Source organism: Metopolophium dirhodum, chromosome 1 (assembly GCF_019925205.1).
Source record: "Metopolophium dirhodum isolate CAU chromosome 1, ASM1992520v1, whole genome shotgun sequence".
Taxonomy (NCBI): Eukaryota; Metazoa; Arthropoda; class Insecta; order Hemiptera; family Aphididae; genus Metopolophium; species Metopolophium dirhodum.
In genome coordinates this window covers 30,443,675-30,462,057 of record NC_083560.1, presented here as the reverse complement: position 1 = coordinate 30,462,057, position 18,383 = coordinate 30,443,675, and the positions used below count along the sequence as shown (strand labels likewise).

The following is an 18,383-nucleotide window of genomic DNA, read 5'->3' as shown; positions in this document are numbered from 1 at the left end:
AAAAAGCTGCCCATAGTCATGTAGATATTGATGTAAGTAGTTTCATATCTAATTAAATATAAAAAATATATAAAGGGTGATTTTTTTATCGTTGAACACATAGGTTAGGTTAGTATTGACTTTTTTTAAAATGATTTTCTATTTTTGTATACACTTTTAATATTTTTCACCCTTATATTTATTAGGTAAACCACCCTCGAATTTTGATTTTCAAATGACAACCTATATAAATAATTCCATAAATTATAAGAGCTATTTTTTTCATGAATTTTCATGTTAAAATTTTCAACTTGCGTTAACTCGTTGCTGAGTTATAGCTGCTCAAAGTTGGGTGGTTTTAGAAGGTTTTTAGGTGTTCTACATACATACTACATAATCAGCACCGTCGGAAACTAGGATTTTTATTTGTAAAGACCAGTAGGTATAATAGTAATAAATTCGATATCGTTGAATCCGCGATTGATAATCATTGTACTTTGTACCTATTATAATGTAAAGGCTCAAAGCCTGCACAGCGCCCGACGTACGCACACTGTGTTATGGGTATTAAGTTAGAAACAGTTATTTACCTACAGATGGTATTTACTATTTAGTACAGACAATGCTATTCTATTTATAGACATTTTAGTGATATTCTTTTTATTATTTGTTTATGTGATAAACTTGTAATCTCTATTCGTAGCAATCATGGGTATAATACAAGTTTACCTATGATCTGAAGTCTGAACCTCCGAAAAACATGAAAACGTTTCCACACACAAACATGATGTTACCCAAGGTTACTTGTATTATGAAAACGTTTACCGGAACGTAGGCGGGGAACGCTACGCGGGGTCGGCTTGTGTTATAACCGTGGTCTAGTCTTTATCTGGTTCCAGTATTAACAATAAAGTACTAAGAAATCTTAGTCCGTGGTATAAACAATTCAATAATACGCTATGATATACTAATATGATAGTTAATACTTAATACGTATAACTGATGTATATTTTCTATTTCATTATGATGCAAGTGATTACCACTAACAAAAACTAGGGAGAGTATGTTCATTTTTTAAATTGCTTAATTTCGGTTATTTTTTTTTTGAGCGTTTGATTTGATGATCTAAAGTTCGTTTTAGCCCTGAACCCTGTTCACGACAGAATTCCTCACATTTTATACTGATATTATTATGAACCATTAAATAATTTTACTTTAATAAGCCCAGGACTATGAAAAACCTATTTCAGAATGATGATACAGTTTAATCAAAATATTAATTTTGCAGTTATGCAAAATATGAGTACAGATATAACGTGTATTCAAAAAATTAAAACAAACTTTTCAATCATCCGAAACTTAAAAAGCAAAATTTTAAAATGGTGTTAATAATATTCTAACTTGAATTTAGTAATTATTATTTCATGACAACACCAATCATTGACAGAAATAATTTAGTACTTAAAATTAGTATTATATTTAGTAATTATAATAATTTAGTATTTATCATTATTACATTTTACAATGTAATGCAGTATAATTCTAAATAAATAAAATGTATATTGAGCATTTATATTTACTACATTAGTTACTTAGCAGTAATTTAAATATAATTATTAATCACATAGGTACCTACTTTTTTTTTTCCAATCCGAAGATTGGTTAAATGATTGTTGATGTCCCTCTCCATTTATCTCTATCAATTATAATCCTCTTCAACTCCCGGTATGTTCCTATTCCGGTATCTTCCATCACTTGCTTCATAAATGGAGTTCTAGGCCTTCCTCTTCCAGGTTTTCTTTTGATTTTTCCCTCTATTAATGTGGTTATCCAAGGACTATTCCTTATTACGTGTTTGATTCATGCATTTTCTTCTCAATCTTAGCATATTCCATATTGATTTTTGCGTATTCATTCTCTTGAAAACCTCATTTTTTATCTTTATCTTTTCTCTCTATGGAATTGTTAGCATTCTCCAACACCATACTTCAAAAGTTTCTATTTTGGCTTTCTCAGCCTTCAGTATTGTCCAAGTCTCTGCTCCATATAGATCTACATTCCACACAAAGCTTTTTATAAGTGTTTTTTGCTGTCCAAACTTATTCTATTTGAACTAAAAAGATTTATTTTTTTATAGTAGGCCTGTTTTACACACTGTATCTGTACGACATTTCCCATCGCTTGTGAAATATGTGTTCCAAGTATGTGAACTTTGAACCGTCTCCAGCAATATTTCATCAAAAGCTATGTTTGCACAAATCTGCTGTTTGCTGCATATAAGGATCTTAGTCAAGATTTTAGTATTCCGTTGATTTATTTTCATGAATTGTTCTTTAAGCGTGTCGTTCAATTATTCAAGCATGTTAGTTATGTCTTCTTCAATTTCTGCTTTTACAACAACATCATCTTTTCAATACAATATATACAATATATTGGTAATGTGTAGTTATAGTCCAACTAAATTTTTCTCACTTCTTTGCAATTATCCTGATTATCTAAAATATTTGTTTGTCAATATAATAATTAAATAATATTACAATTAAAAATATTTATACTTACTTAATTTATTTTGTAGTTTGTTTTCACTTGTTTGTATAACAAGCCATGTATTATCCAGTAAGTACTAGTGTTCCATTGGTTAGGTATACATTTGAACACAATGATTAAACTAAAATCAAAATGTCTTAAGTTAATGAGATATATTGTATTATTAATTTTAATTTTTGCAACCACCAACTAGTATTAGTCAATACTATTAAAAATTCATCATTAAAATGTATACACTTAAAATTGTAAAGTAATAAAAAATAAAATACTTTAACACCGACTCACGATTCAAATACTGTTCTTATGACTTATCTTATAAAATTATAACCTAACCGTTTATTACTCAACGTATTGTTCAGTTCACTGCACGATTAAAGATAGTACCTACTATCTTATATTATACTGATATCATGGTTCCATGGACCTATAAATTAATGGACAGCGCTTAGAGAGAGAGGTCAGGGGTACGATATAGAGTAAAAGAGAAAAGAGAACGTGGAGGAAATATAGTATTAGTTTCATACGTCAATGATTACCCCCTTTATGTTCTTTCTCTCTTTTCTCTCTTCGTTCTTTCTTCTTTCTTTCTCTTATATGATGCCCGTGCATTGGTAACAGGGCGGAGTAGAATGCGCTGTCCATTGGTTTATAGGTCTATGGTTACATGATATGAAAGTAAACCTTATACCTGGTTAACGTTAATCACATACAATAAATAAATAAGCACTCCTATACTAACATAATATTTATGTACACTATTAAATAAATAAACACTCATAATTTTAATAATAATAATAATAATAATAATAATAACTACTTCATACAGCTTAAATAAACAAACACTCCTATACTTACATAATAATATTTATATACATTATTTATAATTAACTACAATCTATGAATATCCATAGTATTTTGTGCAGGGATTGAAACTGGTTCAATATTTTCCTCGTCTTACAGTATTCCTTAAAGATTTTCCCTTTTTATGGCTGTTATATTATTTAGTTTAGTAAGAATGTGGATATTAATACACATAATTGATAACGGAGAAAAAGTTCCAGATATCATTCCCAACGCATGGAAAATTGACCAATCAAGCTGCTGGTATCCAAAAAACTTAAAGTAAAATATCATAAATTCTTTAGCTCGGAAGCAAATTATGCCTGACCATAGTAGTGATGATTGGGAATATTGTACTATGCAAATTATAGAGACCAATATAAGTGAGTAATATACCATTAAATATAATATATACCTATAATATATTGAATTAGTTGTTTTAAATTATATAATATATTATGACTTCAAATTATTCTGCAATAAATTAAAGTTACTTTTATTGAATTAAGAATTTTTTTCTTGATTCTTAGCTAGCTTTACCTATTTAATATAATGTATTAATTATAGGTGATTTTCAAATTGGTCTTAAAATGATGGTGAAGTTGGCAAAAAATGCTCAAAATTTACATTCTGATTATGAGCAGAGGGGACGAGGAAAAAAAACTAAGTCATCAAAGCGCTTATTTGACAATTTAGATAGTGAATGCTCTGTTGATGAAGACTTTGAACCATTAAGAAGTAGCAAAAAAAAGTCCGTATCATTCCCTGTTTTTCCTTCAAACATAAAAGGTGATTTAATATTATGCTACACACCTTGTTTGTTATCTCCATCCATCATATACAATAAGTACACTAACACATATTACTATGCAAAATTTAAATTGTGGAGTTATGGTTGTTCGATTAAGAATTTAAACTCTTAAATTTGAAGAAGAAAATACTAGTGTTCACAGCTGTCTGTGTTTGTTAGTTATTCAAAATATTAATTTTAAATCTCTTTAAAATTAAAAAAAAAAAACCAACATTCAAACAAAGATAATTGGTTGATCATTAAATAGTTATAATAGTAGTATAGTAATATAATATGTAGTTATAATAATAATTATCAATTATACTTTATTCCAAATAAGAAACACCACGGCAGCCATCGGTTTGCTAAGTAAAAGTTAGTGTTTCTTATTTGGTCTAGAGTATAGTGTAACTCAGATGCCATAATCATAATAATGAGTTATGTAAATTAGCTCTATTGTCTTAATAAACAGAGAAATTGAATGCTAGCTTGTGTTGCATTCTTTATTAATATAAAAAATGTATTAAATTGTACAATCATTTTATTTTTTATGTTAACCTTTTTTTTATAATGTTATAATTTCTACAGACAACACTACTGATGAAACACTTCTAAACATTGATAATTGTACACCAGCAAGAAAAACTTCATTATCAAGTCAAGATAATATATCAAACAATGAAACTTTAAGCACAAAGGTATCCACCCCAACATGTTCTACAAGTAAGTCGGATGTTAAAATGTCTTTATTACTTGAGTGTTCCTGCAGTTATAATTATTGTTTTATTTGACATAAAATATTTTTCAGACAACATATCTGTATCAAATGTTTATGAATGTAAATTAGCCAAAAAATCACATTCTTGATCTTTTCAAAATTGTATTAGTAATGATAAAGAAACCTTGCTACTTTCTATAGCCCATCAACTATGTAAAATATCTGGTAAGTATTAAAAATCAGTTAAATTAGCCCGAATGCATATTAATAAAATATTTTCATTTTAACCATAGCTGAAAATAAGAAATTAACGTCAAACATGTTTTATATTAAACAAGAATTAAATTCATTTATTGAGAGTAAAAAATCAAGCCATTGATATGAGTATGAGCTAACCAGTTCCAAAGAAAATGTACTAGCACCATTCCCTTTGAAAAATGAAGATGAGCTCATGTTAATTGAATCGAAATTAAAATCTGAAGATTTATCATTCACAAATAAATTGGTAGGTCAATAAAATTTGAAATTATTTGAAAAAATCAATTGTATGGTCTCCATGTATTCTAATAATTATACAATTTTATATTTATTATATCATTATTGTACATATTTTATTATTATTTTATTATATTACACATTTTTATATTTTTGGCTAATATAAAGTAATTAAATTATCTTATGTAGGCATATGGAGAAATACCATATAATATTTAATAATCTATAATATAATATATATTATTAAGTATTTATATACAGTATTATTATAATATTAGTGTATATGTGTATCGACGGTATTATTCTTAAATATCCTTTGACCAATTAAACCCATAACTTAAAACATTTTTAAAGTTTATGAAAACAAACAATAATCATTTATGTATTAAATAATTTAACATTTCCTCTACAATTATTTTATACATATATTTTATAGGTAACTTCGTTTGTTTTTGTAATGTTTACTTCTATACAACTGTATAATTTGTGTTCGATAAATATTAAGTTTGTACCTACGCCAAGTATAAATTAAAGTTTCCATACAAATAACGAAATAAATAATAATATCTGTAAGTATGTACTTATTAAGGTATACTATTAGGTAGAGGTACCTAACCTATATTAGTATATTTAATATTAAACCCAAAGCTGGGCAAGTTAACAAATTCTTTTATTTAGTTACATTTAAGTTATCCTTAAATAAAAAATAACTAAGCTAACTGTATTACTTGAATTAGGTTACTTGGTTACTGAATTTGAGTAACTAAGCTAAGTTACAAATTTTCATGTTATTATTTTTAGTTGTTTTTTTTTAAAATACCTTTAACTTACTCATAAACGTTTTTTTTATCTCATCGTAGGAAAATAAATAGTTTTGGTATAAAGTAAAACAAATTAATAACGAATGCACAGACTATATTATTTTATAAATTATAAAACTGTTTTAGATTATTGTTATAGCTGTACCTTACATACAGATTTATTAAAAACAATTAAAGAGTAGTTGAATCTTGAAATATGATTTTTTTCCATATGTTTCCATTAAAATACAATAGAAATATAGAATAGAATATAGAGTATAATATAGTACCTATTTAATCATATTCTACTCAAAAAATATAAATTAATCTACTGCTGCTAGTTCTGTTATAAAGCAAACCTGTGAAGTTAATAATTATTTTCAATTTTAAATGTTGTCTAATTTAAATGTTTCTTTTTTGAATTTGAAGGAAAATGTTTTAAACATTGATATAAAAAAGAAAATATTTACAGTTCACATTAAAATTTAAAATGTTAAAATGTTACTTCAAAAATATTTTTACAGTCCTAATCTCATCAGTTTATTAAAAGTAGCAATCAAACTATTAGAACTAATAGAAGTGTTCAAAATGACAAAATTACTTAATTAATCCTGGCAGTTCTCTGAAATATCAGAAATATAAATGCAAATAATATACAGTTCATAAATCATAATAGGAAAATTTTTGTAAATTACTTTTTACAAATAACTTTAATTTTAACAAAATAACTAAGTTAAGTTACAATTATTTATAAAAAGAAATAACTTAGTTACTAATTAAGTTATTTTCTACATTCTATTTTTTTGCAGTTGTGCACATATTACGGCAGTCACAATGTTGGCGGTAGAGTGTACTACTACCTACAACATAATAAGACATTATCTGTGGTATTATTTCTATGAAAGTAATTTATTTTACTATTGGTAATACTGTTAGTTGGAATAATTATTGCCAAAGACACGTCATTGTGTGTATAAATTATAATATACTTGAATAATTCCAAGTGTCAACCAATATTATTTTTAAATTAAAACAAGATAACAAAAATGATAAAAATAGTAAAAATATCTCTGAAAAAATTTGGTTTAGGTAAATATTTTAAAGTTTTTTTGGTTGCATTATTAACTATTTATGAGAAACCATAATTTAAATGTCCAAATCTTAGCTATAGAAATTGAACATAAAAGTTGTAATATTAAAATAAAATTCATGTATTGTATATGCTATACATAGTGAAAGATACTATAATGCAAAATATTAAAATATTTATATATTGTGCTAAAAAAAAAAATCATGAATGCTAACCAGTTGTAAAATGATTTGGCCTATTAATGGCTCCAGGGGAATAGCGCATCAAATTTATTTTTGATGTGACCATAGCCCAGGTATTGGTGTTTGGGTTGTAATATTCTACAGAATTCAAAATAGAAGTTTCGTTCATTCCACCGATGACATACAATAAACCATTTAATGCGACTACATCTATAATGAAAAATTAAATTAAATTCAAAATATATAAAAAAAAGTTTCATAAAATAGTTTACATTTATTCAACATAAATTTACCTGCATATTTTCGAGGAAAAAGTATGTCTGCAATAGTTGTCCAAACACCTGTACTTGGTCTGTATTTTTCAACACTACTCAAAAGGTTTGATCTATTATGACCGCTTATAACATACAGTTCACCGTTTACAACTCCTACACCGGCACAACTGCGATGTTCACACAAGTTTGCGATTGGTGTCCACATATCAATACTGGGATTATAACACTCAACAGTGTTTAAGGCCTGTGATGATTGATCAAAACCTCCTACCTACAAAATTTAATTAATACAAATTATTGTGGAATAAAAATACCTCACACTCAAAAGAAATCCCGGAGTAAAATATTATTGCATTTTTCTTATTAACGAAATAAGCGATCGGTGATTTCCACAAACCTTATCACCTATAGTACCTACGAATTTAACTATATATGTGTAGTTACCTAACGTCTATTATATTTGTGACGATATGCTATAATGTAAAAAATAATTTCTTTTGGGGGGCTTCAGCCCCAAAGCAATCCTCCCGGGTGCGTCTCTGAGCTATCCTTATGTTATTTAATTTTTTTGTTCGAGCATGTATTTGTTTGGTCTGTTTGTTATAAAATTTACATGACTAAAATAATCAACAACAATGTTGCAATATCGTTTTGTGCAATAATATTTACATAGGTACCTACTGACAGGAATCAATACCAACTGTTCGTCGTTCCGACATTAAAATTATTATTTAATTAATATTCATTATGAATCGTTTATAGATAACTAGGTAGTTATACCTGCAGTGGCGGTGGCCGGCGAACATAGCTATTTTACGAAGTGAATTTAATTAGCCCTTTAGTCTCAGTGTCTCACATCAACAGGATAACTATTATTGTCAGGTGGGTATTAATTCAAATGGTTGCTTCATAGGAAAAAAATGGTTAAAAAAAATAATCAGTGAAGTGATTTTACATAATATTTTGTATAGATTATTACATCATAAATAAGAATAATAAATAACATTGTGGGTACTCACCTTATCACTTTTATTTGGGAGTCTGTCTTCATTATAATATAGTCAATGTATTAATGTAATGCTGATTGCTAATTCTAGGCATTTAGGTACCTATTAAGTAATTTATTTTATTGTTTATGTTGTTATAGTTTTATACTAGTGGCTTTTAATAAAAAAAAATAAAAATTGTATTGTGATAATTATATTTTATTTACTCATATGATGTATTCAATTTCAAATTTGTGTTATAAATTATAAAAAAATAAAAAAAACGCGTTATGGAAGAGAGTGACAAATAACAATATTGGTCGAAACGTTTGATTAATAACCAATTAACTATAAGGCACAAGCCCACCCCACTGTACACTAAGGACACTGAATTTAACTGAACACTTGTAATAATAACATATGTAGTTAAGCATTATGAAAATAATGGTAAGTCATTCAGCAATTGGACTTAGTTTTGAAGGTATAGCTATTATAAATCTGAGACCCACCCAAGGTGTTTTACATAACAAGTTGAGGGATGTTCATTTGCTTCCAATTTGATACAAACTAGATCATGATCATGTCACATATAAATGTATTTAATTTACATAAACCAAAATCAAATTGTGCTAAGTCCCCTAAGCCATTTATTTCAATAAAATGAATCAGTCCGTTCTAGATATTCAAACATAATATTGCTAGACCTAGTAGGCACCGGCTCCGATCCCCGCAAACCAAGTATGGCGATTATAGTGAATTATCTGCGTTTACTAATTGGTAATTATGTATTAAAAATTAAAATACTATTAAAATCCAATATTTGTCGCCGACCGCCGTAGTGATTTTGTAGTAGTTTGGCACCACTACCCACAAGCTCTATTTTAGCACTTAGTGCAGGCATAATAAGTTAGGCACGTGAAGAGCTCTAACTAAGTACATACTATTTGTGTTTACAAATAAAATATAAATTAAGATACACAACACATATAATTAATAATTTATATATTTATATTGATAGTGGGTAGGTGGTTTCTAAAATTAAAAAATAAAGCAATGTTTGGAATATTTAACCAGATTTTAAAACGTCAACATTTGGTGAAAAAGAATTTGTATTTAGACTAGACAATATGATATATTACTGTATAATTGACATTTATGTACACAAATTATTTTGTCAACAACAAACTATAGAATATAACCTCCGATAAGCTTTCAGAAAATCATCAAAAAGATTTCTTTAAAAACTATTTCATCATATTATCATAATACAAACATAATGTTACAATAAAACATACAATAGATAACATTGTTTTCAATCACAGAAATACAAAACTGAACAGCGATATAACAATTTGGTAATTGTAAATTTGATGTACTTCAGAAGTAATGTCTTATTATTTCTTATTACATATTATATCAATCTTTAAATTTAAACAATAAAAATATATTAGATTTAAGAATAATCAAGCACCTAAGTTTTCTGTGTCTGAATTTCCACCAGCATCATAACTTGCATCATTAATTGAATCAGATAATGGAGTAAATGAACGAGAACTTTCACCAACACTCTCAAAGCTGCTTTTGCTACTGCTACCACTTGAAAAATTATCACTCATCCCACCTGCTGCCATTCCACCAGCTATCATTTCTTCCAAATACGATGGAAACACTAATTAAACATATGAATGCACCTTTTATTTTAAGCTACTGTCCACTTAAGAGGATGCTGCACAGATATTTGTTGTTTCTGTCTTACGAGTGCATAACATAGCAAATTTACACTCATCAGATTACGTTTAACTTGGTTAGTTAAAAAATTACAGTGAATGAAAAAATTATGAAACTTGATTGATGATAAGAACATCTGTGTTTGTAAGTGGGTTGTTTTTTACAATTAATACTTAAAACAAACATTAAATAAATATTTTGTATTAACATTTATTTTTAAAATTAACAAATAAAAATTTAATTAGTATTTAATTTCTATCGTTTATGGATTTTAAAATATTTAAAAATACACAATAAATATTGTTTGAACCCTTTTACAATTAACAATTAGTGTTGGAATTATGTATTAAATAAATATCAGATACCAAGATTTTATAAATATTTAATTTTCATTAATAAAAATATTAAAATAGACTACGGAAAGGATTTATGTAATAAGGTTATGAATCGCAAAATAATTAAAATAATAAAACTATAATATAAAATATATTAGGTATAACAAAGTAAAAATATTACAATTTTTTTTTTTAAATTAAAAATTATATTAAATAATAAACTAGTATCAAATAGGTATATTATTAATAAGTACATATAATATGTTTAACCTGATAATAAATTGTATATATATAAAAAAATTATAAAAACAAATTAGTCCTTTATATAAAATATATTATAATAAAATAAAAATATTACAATTTAAAAAATAAAAATTAAACTGTTGAACATAATATTATATTATCAGGCAGGAACATAACGCCAAGCTGATAATAAATTGTATGTATTTAAAAATATTAGGTCTTTATATAAAATATATTATAATAAAGTAAAAATATTACAATTTTTTTCAGAAAAAATTATAAAATAAAATAATAAACTGTTGTATAAAATATAATATTAAGTTAGGTTCATTACCTGATAATAAATTGTTTATAAAAAAAAAACTAGTGCTCTATATAAAATATATTATAATAAATTAATATTAAATTTTTTTTTTCTAAGTAAAAAATAAAATAAAATAATAAACTGTTGTGTAAAATATAATATCAAGGTATACTCTGTTCCATCTAAAATTGAACCACTCGGCTGACTAACACATGTTTTTTCCGTGCAACCCCACCACCAACCGGGCATTAGTGAGAGCGTTAGCACAGGTGCCCGACAATCGACGATGGCCTGCAATGACTGTCTGCCAATCGCAGAACGCATAGCCATTGCATGGTTAGGGGGGGGGGGGCAGGCACTGTTTGGCGGCTCAGTCTGTGTGTGCGAAACTGGTTCACTCTTAAATGGAATAGAGTACCATACCCTACAGATTATAAAAAAAATTAGTCCGTTATAGAAAATATATTAAAATAAAGTAAAAATATTAAATTAAAAAAAAAAAAAATAATCAACTGTTGTACCTATAAAATATATTACCAAGATACATAACCAGCTAATAATAAATTATGTATATATAAAAAAAAATTAGTCCTTCATTAACTTAGCATCTAGTCGTTGAAAATCAAATGTTGCTTGTGCAAAAATATATTTAATAATTTGTTCGATTTCATTTTGTGATACACATTTGAATTTTTTATGTTGTTTTAGAGTATCTAAAATAAAAGTAAGTAATGAATAGATTTTTTACGTATAAATATAATTAGAAAATACATTGAAGATTGTAATGGATAAGTAATTAGTTATCAATTTATCATTAAGAAGATTGATTATGGTTTTAATGGAAAAAATACAAGGTGTAAAACATTGGTAATAATATAATATAACATTAAAAAGTTGGTTGATATTTACTTTAAACCATCTTACCAAAAATTACAGAGCATATTGCCAATGTTGAAAAATTTTTTTTTCCTGTTTTGCCAGTAAACAAATAGTCTTTTAGTAGTTCATCATTGAACAGTTTGTACAAAAATCTATTAACCATAGCTTTTACATGTTTTCTGCCAATGTATTCTGTCAACATATTAAGTAAATTATACATTATTAGTTTAAAACAACTTTAAATATTATTACCAAATTAGATCGGAATATATTATCTCCAGAAATGTCATCTTCAAATATAATAAGATCTATTTCATTATTCAATGGTATAGCACAATCAGCCATATCATTCAACAAGCTAAATGGCTTACTGCTATTATCATTATGAACATTACTATCTGATCGTGTTTCTAAAATTTCTAGTCTTTGGCCCAATTCAATTTCATCTTCACATCTTAGTTCATGTTTAATAAATGTTAGTGTATGAAGAACTTCTTTTTGAACGTTGTTACTTACCAATGTACCTAACTAAAAAAATATCATCAATGAATTAAAATATAAAAATTTATTATAAAACATTTAAAGACCATTACAAATATTATTAAAAGTAAATAAAATTATAGCAATTAATATGTTGTTACTTTTAAGTAAAGGTACACAATATATGCCATTAACTTTTGAAATATTCAGTTATAAAAAAAAAAAAATTTAAGTATTGAATAATGTTATAATAGCAAAGCTGCAAGTATTCGAGTATAAGTTTTAAAACTTCATAGTATAGAGTATTTTAAACAGGTACTTTAAGACACAATTTCTCGTAAATCTATTATTTTCTGTGGAAATTAGAATAAAATAAAAATTATTACCTTTTTCTGAAAAAAAAATCAAAAATTTCAATATATTTTCTTTATGATTGCTTTTACGATAACATACTTACAAATCTTCAAAGATGAAATAAAATAAAAATTGTTTAAAACTAATGTACTTACACTAGTTTTACAACTAGTATATTTCATCTTTGTTACAGTAAATTATATATTATTGTTATTTAAATGAATCATCAAGTTTTAAAAATATGTTTTTTAAAAAGAAATTTTTAAATATAATTTACCTATTTGAATTTCTGTTGGTTTTGACAGTGAGTTTGGTATAGTAGTAAGTACAGTTGTGTTCGACAAAGATTTTGTTGTAGAAATCAAAGTGTTTTTTGGTGTAACTATTCTAGTTTTGAACCTTAGTCAAAGTTTTCTTAGTTAAAACTATATTTTTACTGTCATTAGTATCATAACAAATATTTATAACTTTAAAAATGCTTAGTTTTTTATTATCTTTGAAGCCTATGTAACAATGACTCTCTGATTTAATATTTATTTTAAAATCATTTTAATAAATGTTTAAAATTGAGGTGCAGTAAAGTGTTCAAGTAACGTTGGTATCTATTTTTTTGCCATTTAAATTTTCATTCAATTTGGATTTACTCAATGTTATAAATTCTTGATAGCGGTTGATAACTTGCTCCAAAGATTTCTCATGTTTCCTAACCATTTCTTTTTTAAATTTCATGTAATTTTCAAAAGGAAATCATGAGCACTTCTCTAGAGGACCAAATTATCAATAACCATCAAATATATGTATCAGTCCATGGATATTTTGCGATACAAATTGTTCCCCACAGAGCTCCTCAAATTTTTCAACAAAATGTAATAATAATTTTTCACTGGCATTAACCATTTTTTCAGATATTTTAGGAGAGATTGGCCCAGTATATAGCAAAAATGATCTAAACTCTGTTGCTTTCCATCTTAGTACTTCATTTAATCTCCTAGGCTTTTTAGAAAAATCGCAAGTTATGGTTGGTTTAATAGATAAAAGGCGATTAGTAATTATATTTACATTATATCTACGCTTTGAATACGGACAAATACTGAAGCTCTTTTAAATATACCCAATAGGATGGTCGTCCGGTATAGATGAAGTAAAAAAAAAATTGCAAAATGTTCGGGTTACCGCCCTCAAATCGGTTCAGTTACTTAAAAAAAGCATGAGAAAAATTTTTTAGACAAAATGTTCAACTTTAACCCGTGCCGCAAAAGCTCTAGTTTTAATAACAAAAAAATATTAGAAATCGTCAGTTTTTTTATATAATTAATCATAACTCTTAAAAGAATACTTTTACAAAAAAATTATAAAGACTTTAATTGTACGTCACTATTGTTACAACAGTTTTATACTTATACATTTTTTTTAAATATATTATTATTAAAAAAATTTGAGTTTAAATGTTAAAAATAAAAATTTTTAACTATTTGTTGCGTTGCAATAAATAAAATGTTTTTTATATCGTATAATGTGATTTAAATTAACATAAAATTAATATATACTGTATAATATCGTTTGTATGTGATGTATGTGATATTTAATCTATGATACAAGAGATCAGTATAGAATCATTAGGTGGGTAGTGTACTTAGACCCATACCCGTATTTTGCGATTTTTACGTGAAGATTATGTCCATGACTATCAATGACACAACATTTATTATTCGTACAACAAAAAATCTGTAAATGGCCGTGAACAACTTCTAGGTGTCCTGCCGCTAAATAGTGGAACTGGACGTGAACAAGCCAATGCAGTATACCAAACGCTTGTAGATTGGTGTTTAGATGAAAATGTACAAGCACTTTGTTCCGATACTACAGCATCAAATACAGGTCGCTTAAATGGAGCTTGTGTTTTGCTTGAACAACTGTTAGAACGCGAAATAGTATATTTACCATGCCGCCATCATATATATGAAATTATATTGAAAAGTGTGTTTGATTTAAAATTTGGGGCTACATCGGGCCCAGACATGGCAATTTTTAAAAGGTTCCAACAAGCCTGAGGAACAATTAACCCTAACAATTTTAATTCTGGCATACAAAATAGTAATGTAATGGATTCTGTAAATGACGTATGTGACGAAATTATTAAATTTTCTAAAGATCGGCTATTAGAAAAGCAGCCAAGAGATGATTATCGAGAGTTACTAGAATTAACAGTAATTTTTTTGGGTGGAAAACTTTCAAATGATAGTAGCTTTAAAATACCAGGTGCCATCCATCATGCTCGGTGGATGGCCAAAGCTATTTATAGCTTAAAAATATATTTATTTCGTGAACAGTTTAAATTAACACCCAAAGAAGAAAGTGCCTTAAGAAGTATTTGCATTTTTATTGTACGGTTATACATAAAAGTATGGTTTAATTCACCATCTTCAATCAAAGCTCCTTTACAAGACTTGACTTTTATGAAAGATCTTTTACATTATGTCTCTATAGATAAAGATATATCTCAGAATGCAGTTAAAAAGTTTTGTGGTCACTTATGGTATTTATCGGCGGAATTATACGCATTTGCTTTTTTCGATGAGGATGTGCCACTGGAGACTAAAAGAAAAATCTCTGCTCTAAACAACGACGAATGTTCATCAGAAATAAATTCAAATTCACAACGTTTAATTATATCTGCAAAAAATTAAAACGAGTTATTAGAAAAGGAAATTGATGATTTTATATGTGTCAATACTAAAAAACTATTTAAATGATTTGCAATCAATACCACTTTTTTGAACGAAGACCCATTAATGTGGGCAAATAATGAAGATTACAATAAAGCTCTGTCAATTTTAAAAAATATTCCCGTTATAAATGATGTTGCAGAAAGAGGAGTAAAACTTATAGAAGATTATAACAACAAAATAACCAAAGATGAATCTCAAAAACAATATCTATTACAAGTTGTTAGTGATTATTGCAAAAAATATCCTGACCACAGAAAAGAAACACTTACGCAAGTTATACAGTAATAAGTAATTAGTTACAGTAATTAGTTGTATCATTTAAATTTAAAATATGTTAAAGATATTAGTAAGTCACTATGTTATTTATTTATTGTAAATTGTTTTCATGATTATTTGTATGTTATGCTGTGAAAATATCTCAATTTTCATGATTTTTTTTTTTTTTTTTACTTTCTGATTAAAATATTTGAAAAAATAAAATATTTGGAATCTAATCTATATGAAACAAATTTTAGTAAATTTAGTTTTGTATCATTGTATCTTAACCGATTTTTTATAACATTTTTATTTCCAAAGTTATGTTTAAGAATATCAAAAAAAATATAAATATTGAAAATGTTCTATTTTTGTAACTTTGGAGCTTTTGCGGCAGGTGTTAAAATTAAAGAATTTGCATGAAACTTTTTTTGTATGGTTTTTTTAGGTAATTGAACCTTTTTAGGGGGGGTAATCTCAAAAAAATCAAAAATGAAAAATAAGGACCACCCTAATACCCAACCATAGTAAAATTACTTTTTTTACTAAACCTAGACATTCTAAATGCATGTAATCAATACTGAAATCATCTACTATATTTAAATATAGAATTTGAGTTAAATTTGAAACTATATTCAAAATATGATACTCATCATCAGTATGGTTTATAAAATCTAAATGTGTTCGTTTGGGGAAATTTGTTCGTAAAAAACTCATTCTGTTATTTACACGAACACCGTTAATAGTGCATCTTGGACAAGAATAGTATCCAACATGACCTTTAGTACATAAAATGAAGCTTTTAGCTGGTGTATCACAGCAAAATGTTTCAACTTTTACAATTCTTTTTCCAAAATCAGTATCCATACCATAATCAGCTAAATATTAAGGTTCATCAACCAAATCTTATAAAAATGAATTACTTTTGATGGCTTTTCTTTCCTCCAATAGAGACCAATCAAAAACACATCTGGTTTATTTGAGTGGTCTCGAGCATAACTAAGAATAGGCCAGAGCTGCTGGAAGAGTTTTTTGTAAGTGGTAGTCCATCAATACCAATAACCAATTTAATTATGTTTTCATTTACATAATATGAAAAATTACAGTGGGATTTTAAACCACTGCTTACCAAAATGGTAATAAAATCCTGGATTTTTAATTTTATTTTGCCTATTAGATATATTTGTTTTTAACACAGTTCTAGCATCTACTGAAAAATGATTAAAACAGCCATGAGTCTGAAAGATCTTTAATAATACTGAGAATGCAGATAAAGTAATATTATTTTCAATTGTCCAATGGGCTAATAATTCAAGAATGGAATTATCATTATCAAAAATATTATTTCCATTTGACATACATTCATAGTCAGAATCTGAGCTACAATATTTAAATTCTAGTTCGTTTACACTATTTTCATCAAAATCAATAATTAAAAATGTGCCCCCTGATGTATTATTCACTTTTACACTACTGATGAATGATGGTAAATTTTGACTTTCGGGGTAAGCAAATTGGTAACATTAATCTGGGGTGTACTAGATTCTGATAAAAACTGTTTTTGGTTTTCAATAACGAAATCAACTGTTTCCACCTCTTCCAAATATCTTCTGCACTTGGTAGGTTTACTAACTGGGAATGGAGGCATATTGTAAATGAAACAAATAATAAACTTTAAAATGCTATACTTGTAGAGTTACTACTCAAATTAATAATCAGCATCTAATGAAAACTGAGAAAACTTTACTGCCACTTAATTACAAGCTTTTAAATAAGACATTTAAAAATGATAGATAACCACAATTGACAATTTACTATAATAGATAAGTAGTTGGAGGAGATCTTAATACTATAATTACCAGAGGGACTATAAATGTCCTCAATAGCAGTAATTACAAAAATGTGGGTATAATTAAATATTACTAATTGTTAACAATATACCTACTTAATAAGTTCTAACTATAAAAAAAACTTTAAAAGTGATAATAATAATTTATTATAATAAATCAAATTATGCTTGCAGGTAACATATAATAAAACAAAAAAATATTTTTATTGAATTGGTAAACCAATATATAGGTACCTACCTATATAAACGTTCAAATAAATTATTATACATACCAAATTACCAAAATTGTAAATAATTATTTGAAATCGACTACACTAGTTATGTGTGCCTGCGTGCGTGTGTTGGCATGTAGGTAATACCTATGTGTATATACTTAGTAGAATAACTGCAATTATGTTGGCGGGTAATAGTTGAAATAATAGCAGTAGGTACCACGATTTTTGTAGAATAGAAATCGGATTCCACATTAATATGTACGCACTTATTAGTCACACTTTAAAATATGGGTAAGAAAAAAAACAATTT

At 26.7% G+C, this 18,383-nt stretch overlaps 1 protein-coding gene, 1 long non-coding RNA gene and 1 pseudogene across 2 annotated transcripts; 1 reads left to right on the top strand and 2 right to left on the bottom strand.

Annotated features, from left to right (window-relative positions):
* Positions 1-3,511: 3,511 nt before the first annotated feature.
* LOC132936829 (uncharacterized) lies at positions 3,512-5,412 on the top strand (annotated as a pseudogene).
* Positions 5,413-7,469: 2,057 nt separating this feature from the next.
* On the bottom strand, positions 7,470-7,981 carry LOC132936051 (kelch-like protein 2). The gene is made up of 2 exons (XM_061002720.1): positions 7,735-7,981; positions 7,470-7,651 (listed from the first exon to the last, which is right to left on the bottom strand). The coding sequence occupies exons 1-2, from the start codon at positions 7,919-7,921 to the stop codon at positions 7,470-7,472; spliced, it is 369 nt and encodes a 122-aa protein (XP_060858703.1). The 5' UTR covers positions 7,922-7,981.
* A 3,348-nt stretch (positions 7,982-11,329) lies between these two features.
* LOC132937101 (uncharacterized) lies at positions 11,330-18,352 on the bottom strand. Its single transcript, XR_009663599.1, has 4 exons — positions 18,131-18,352; positions 12,444-12,719; positions 12,237-12,383; positions 11,330-12,025 (listed from the first exon to the last, which is right to left on the bottom strand). It is a non-coding gene; the product is annotated as an uncharacterized LOC132937101 (long non-coding RNA).
* Positions 18,353-18,383: the final 31 nt, after the last annotated feature.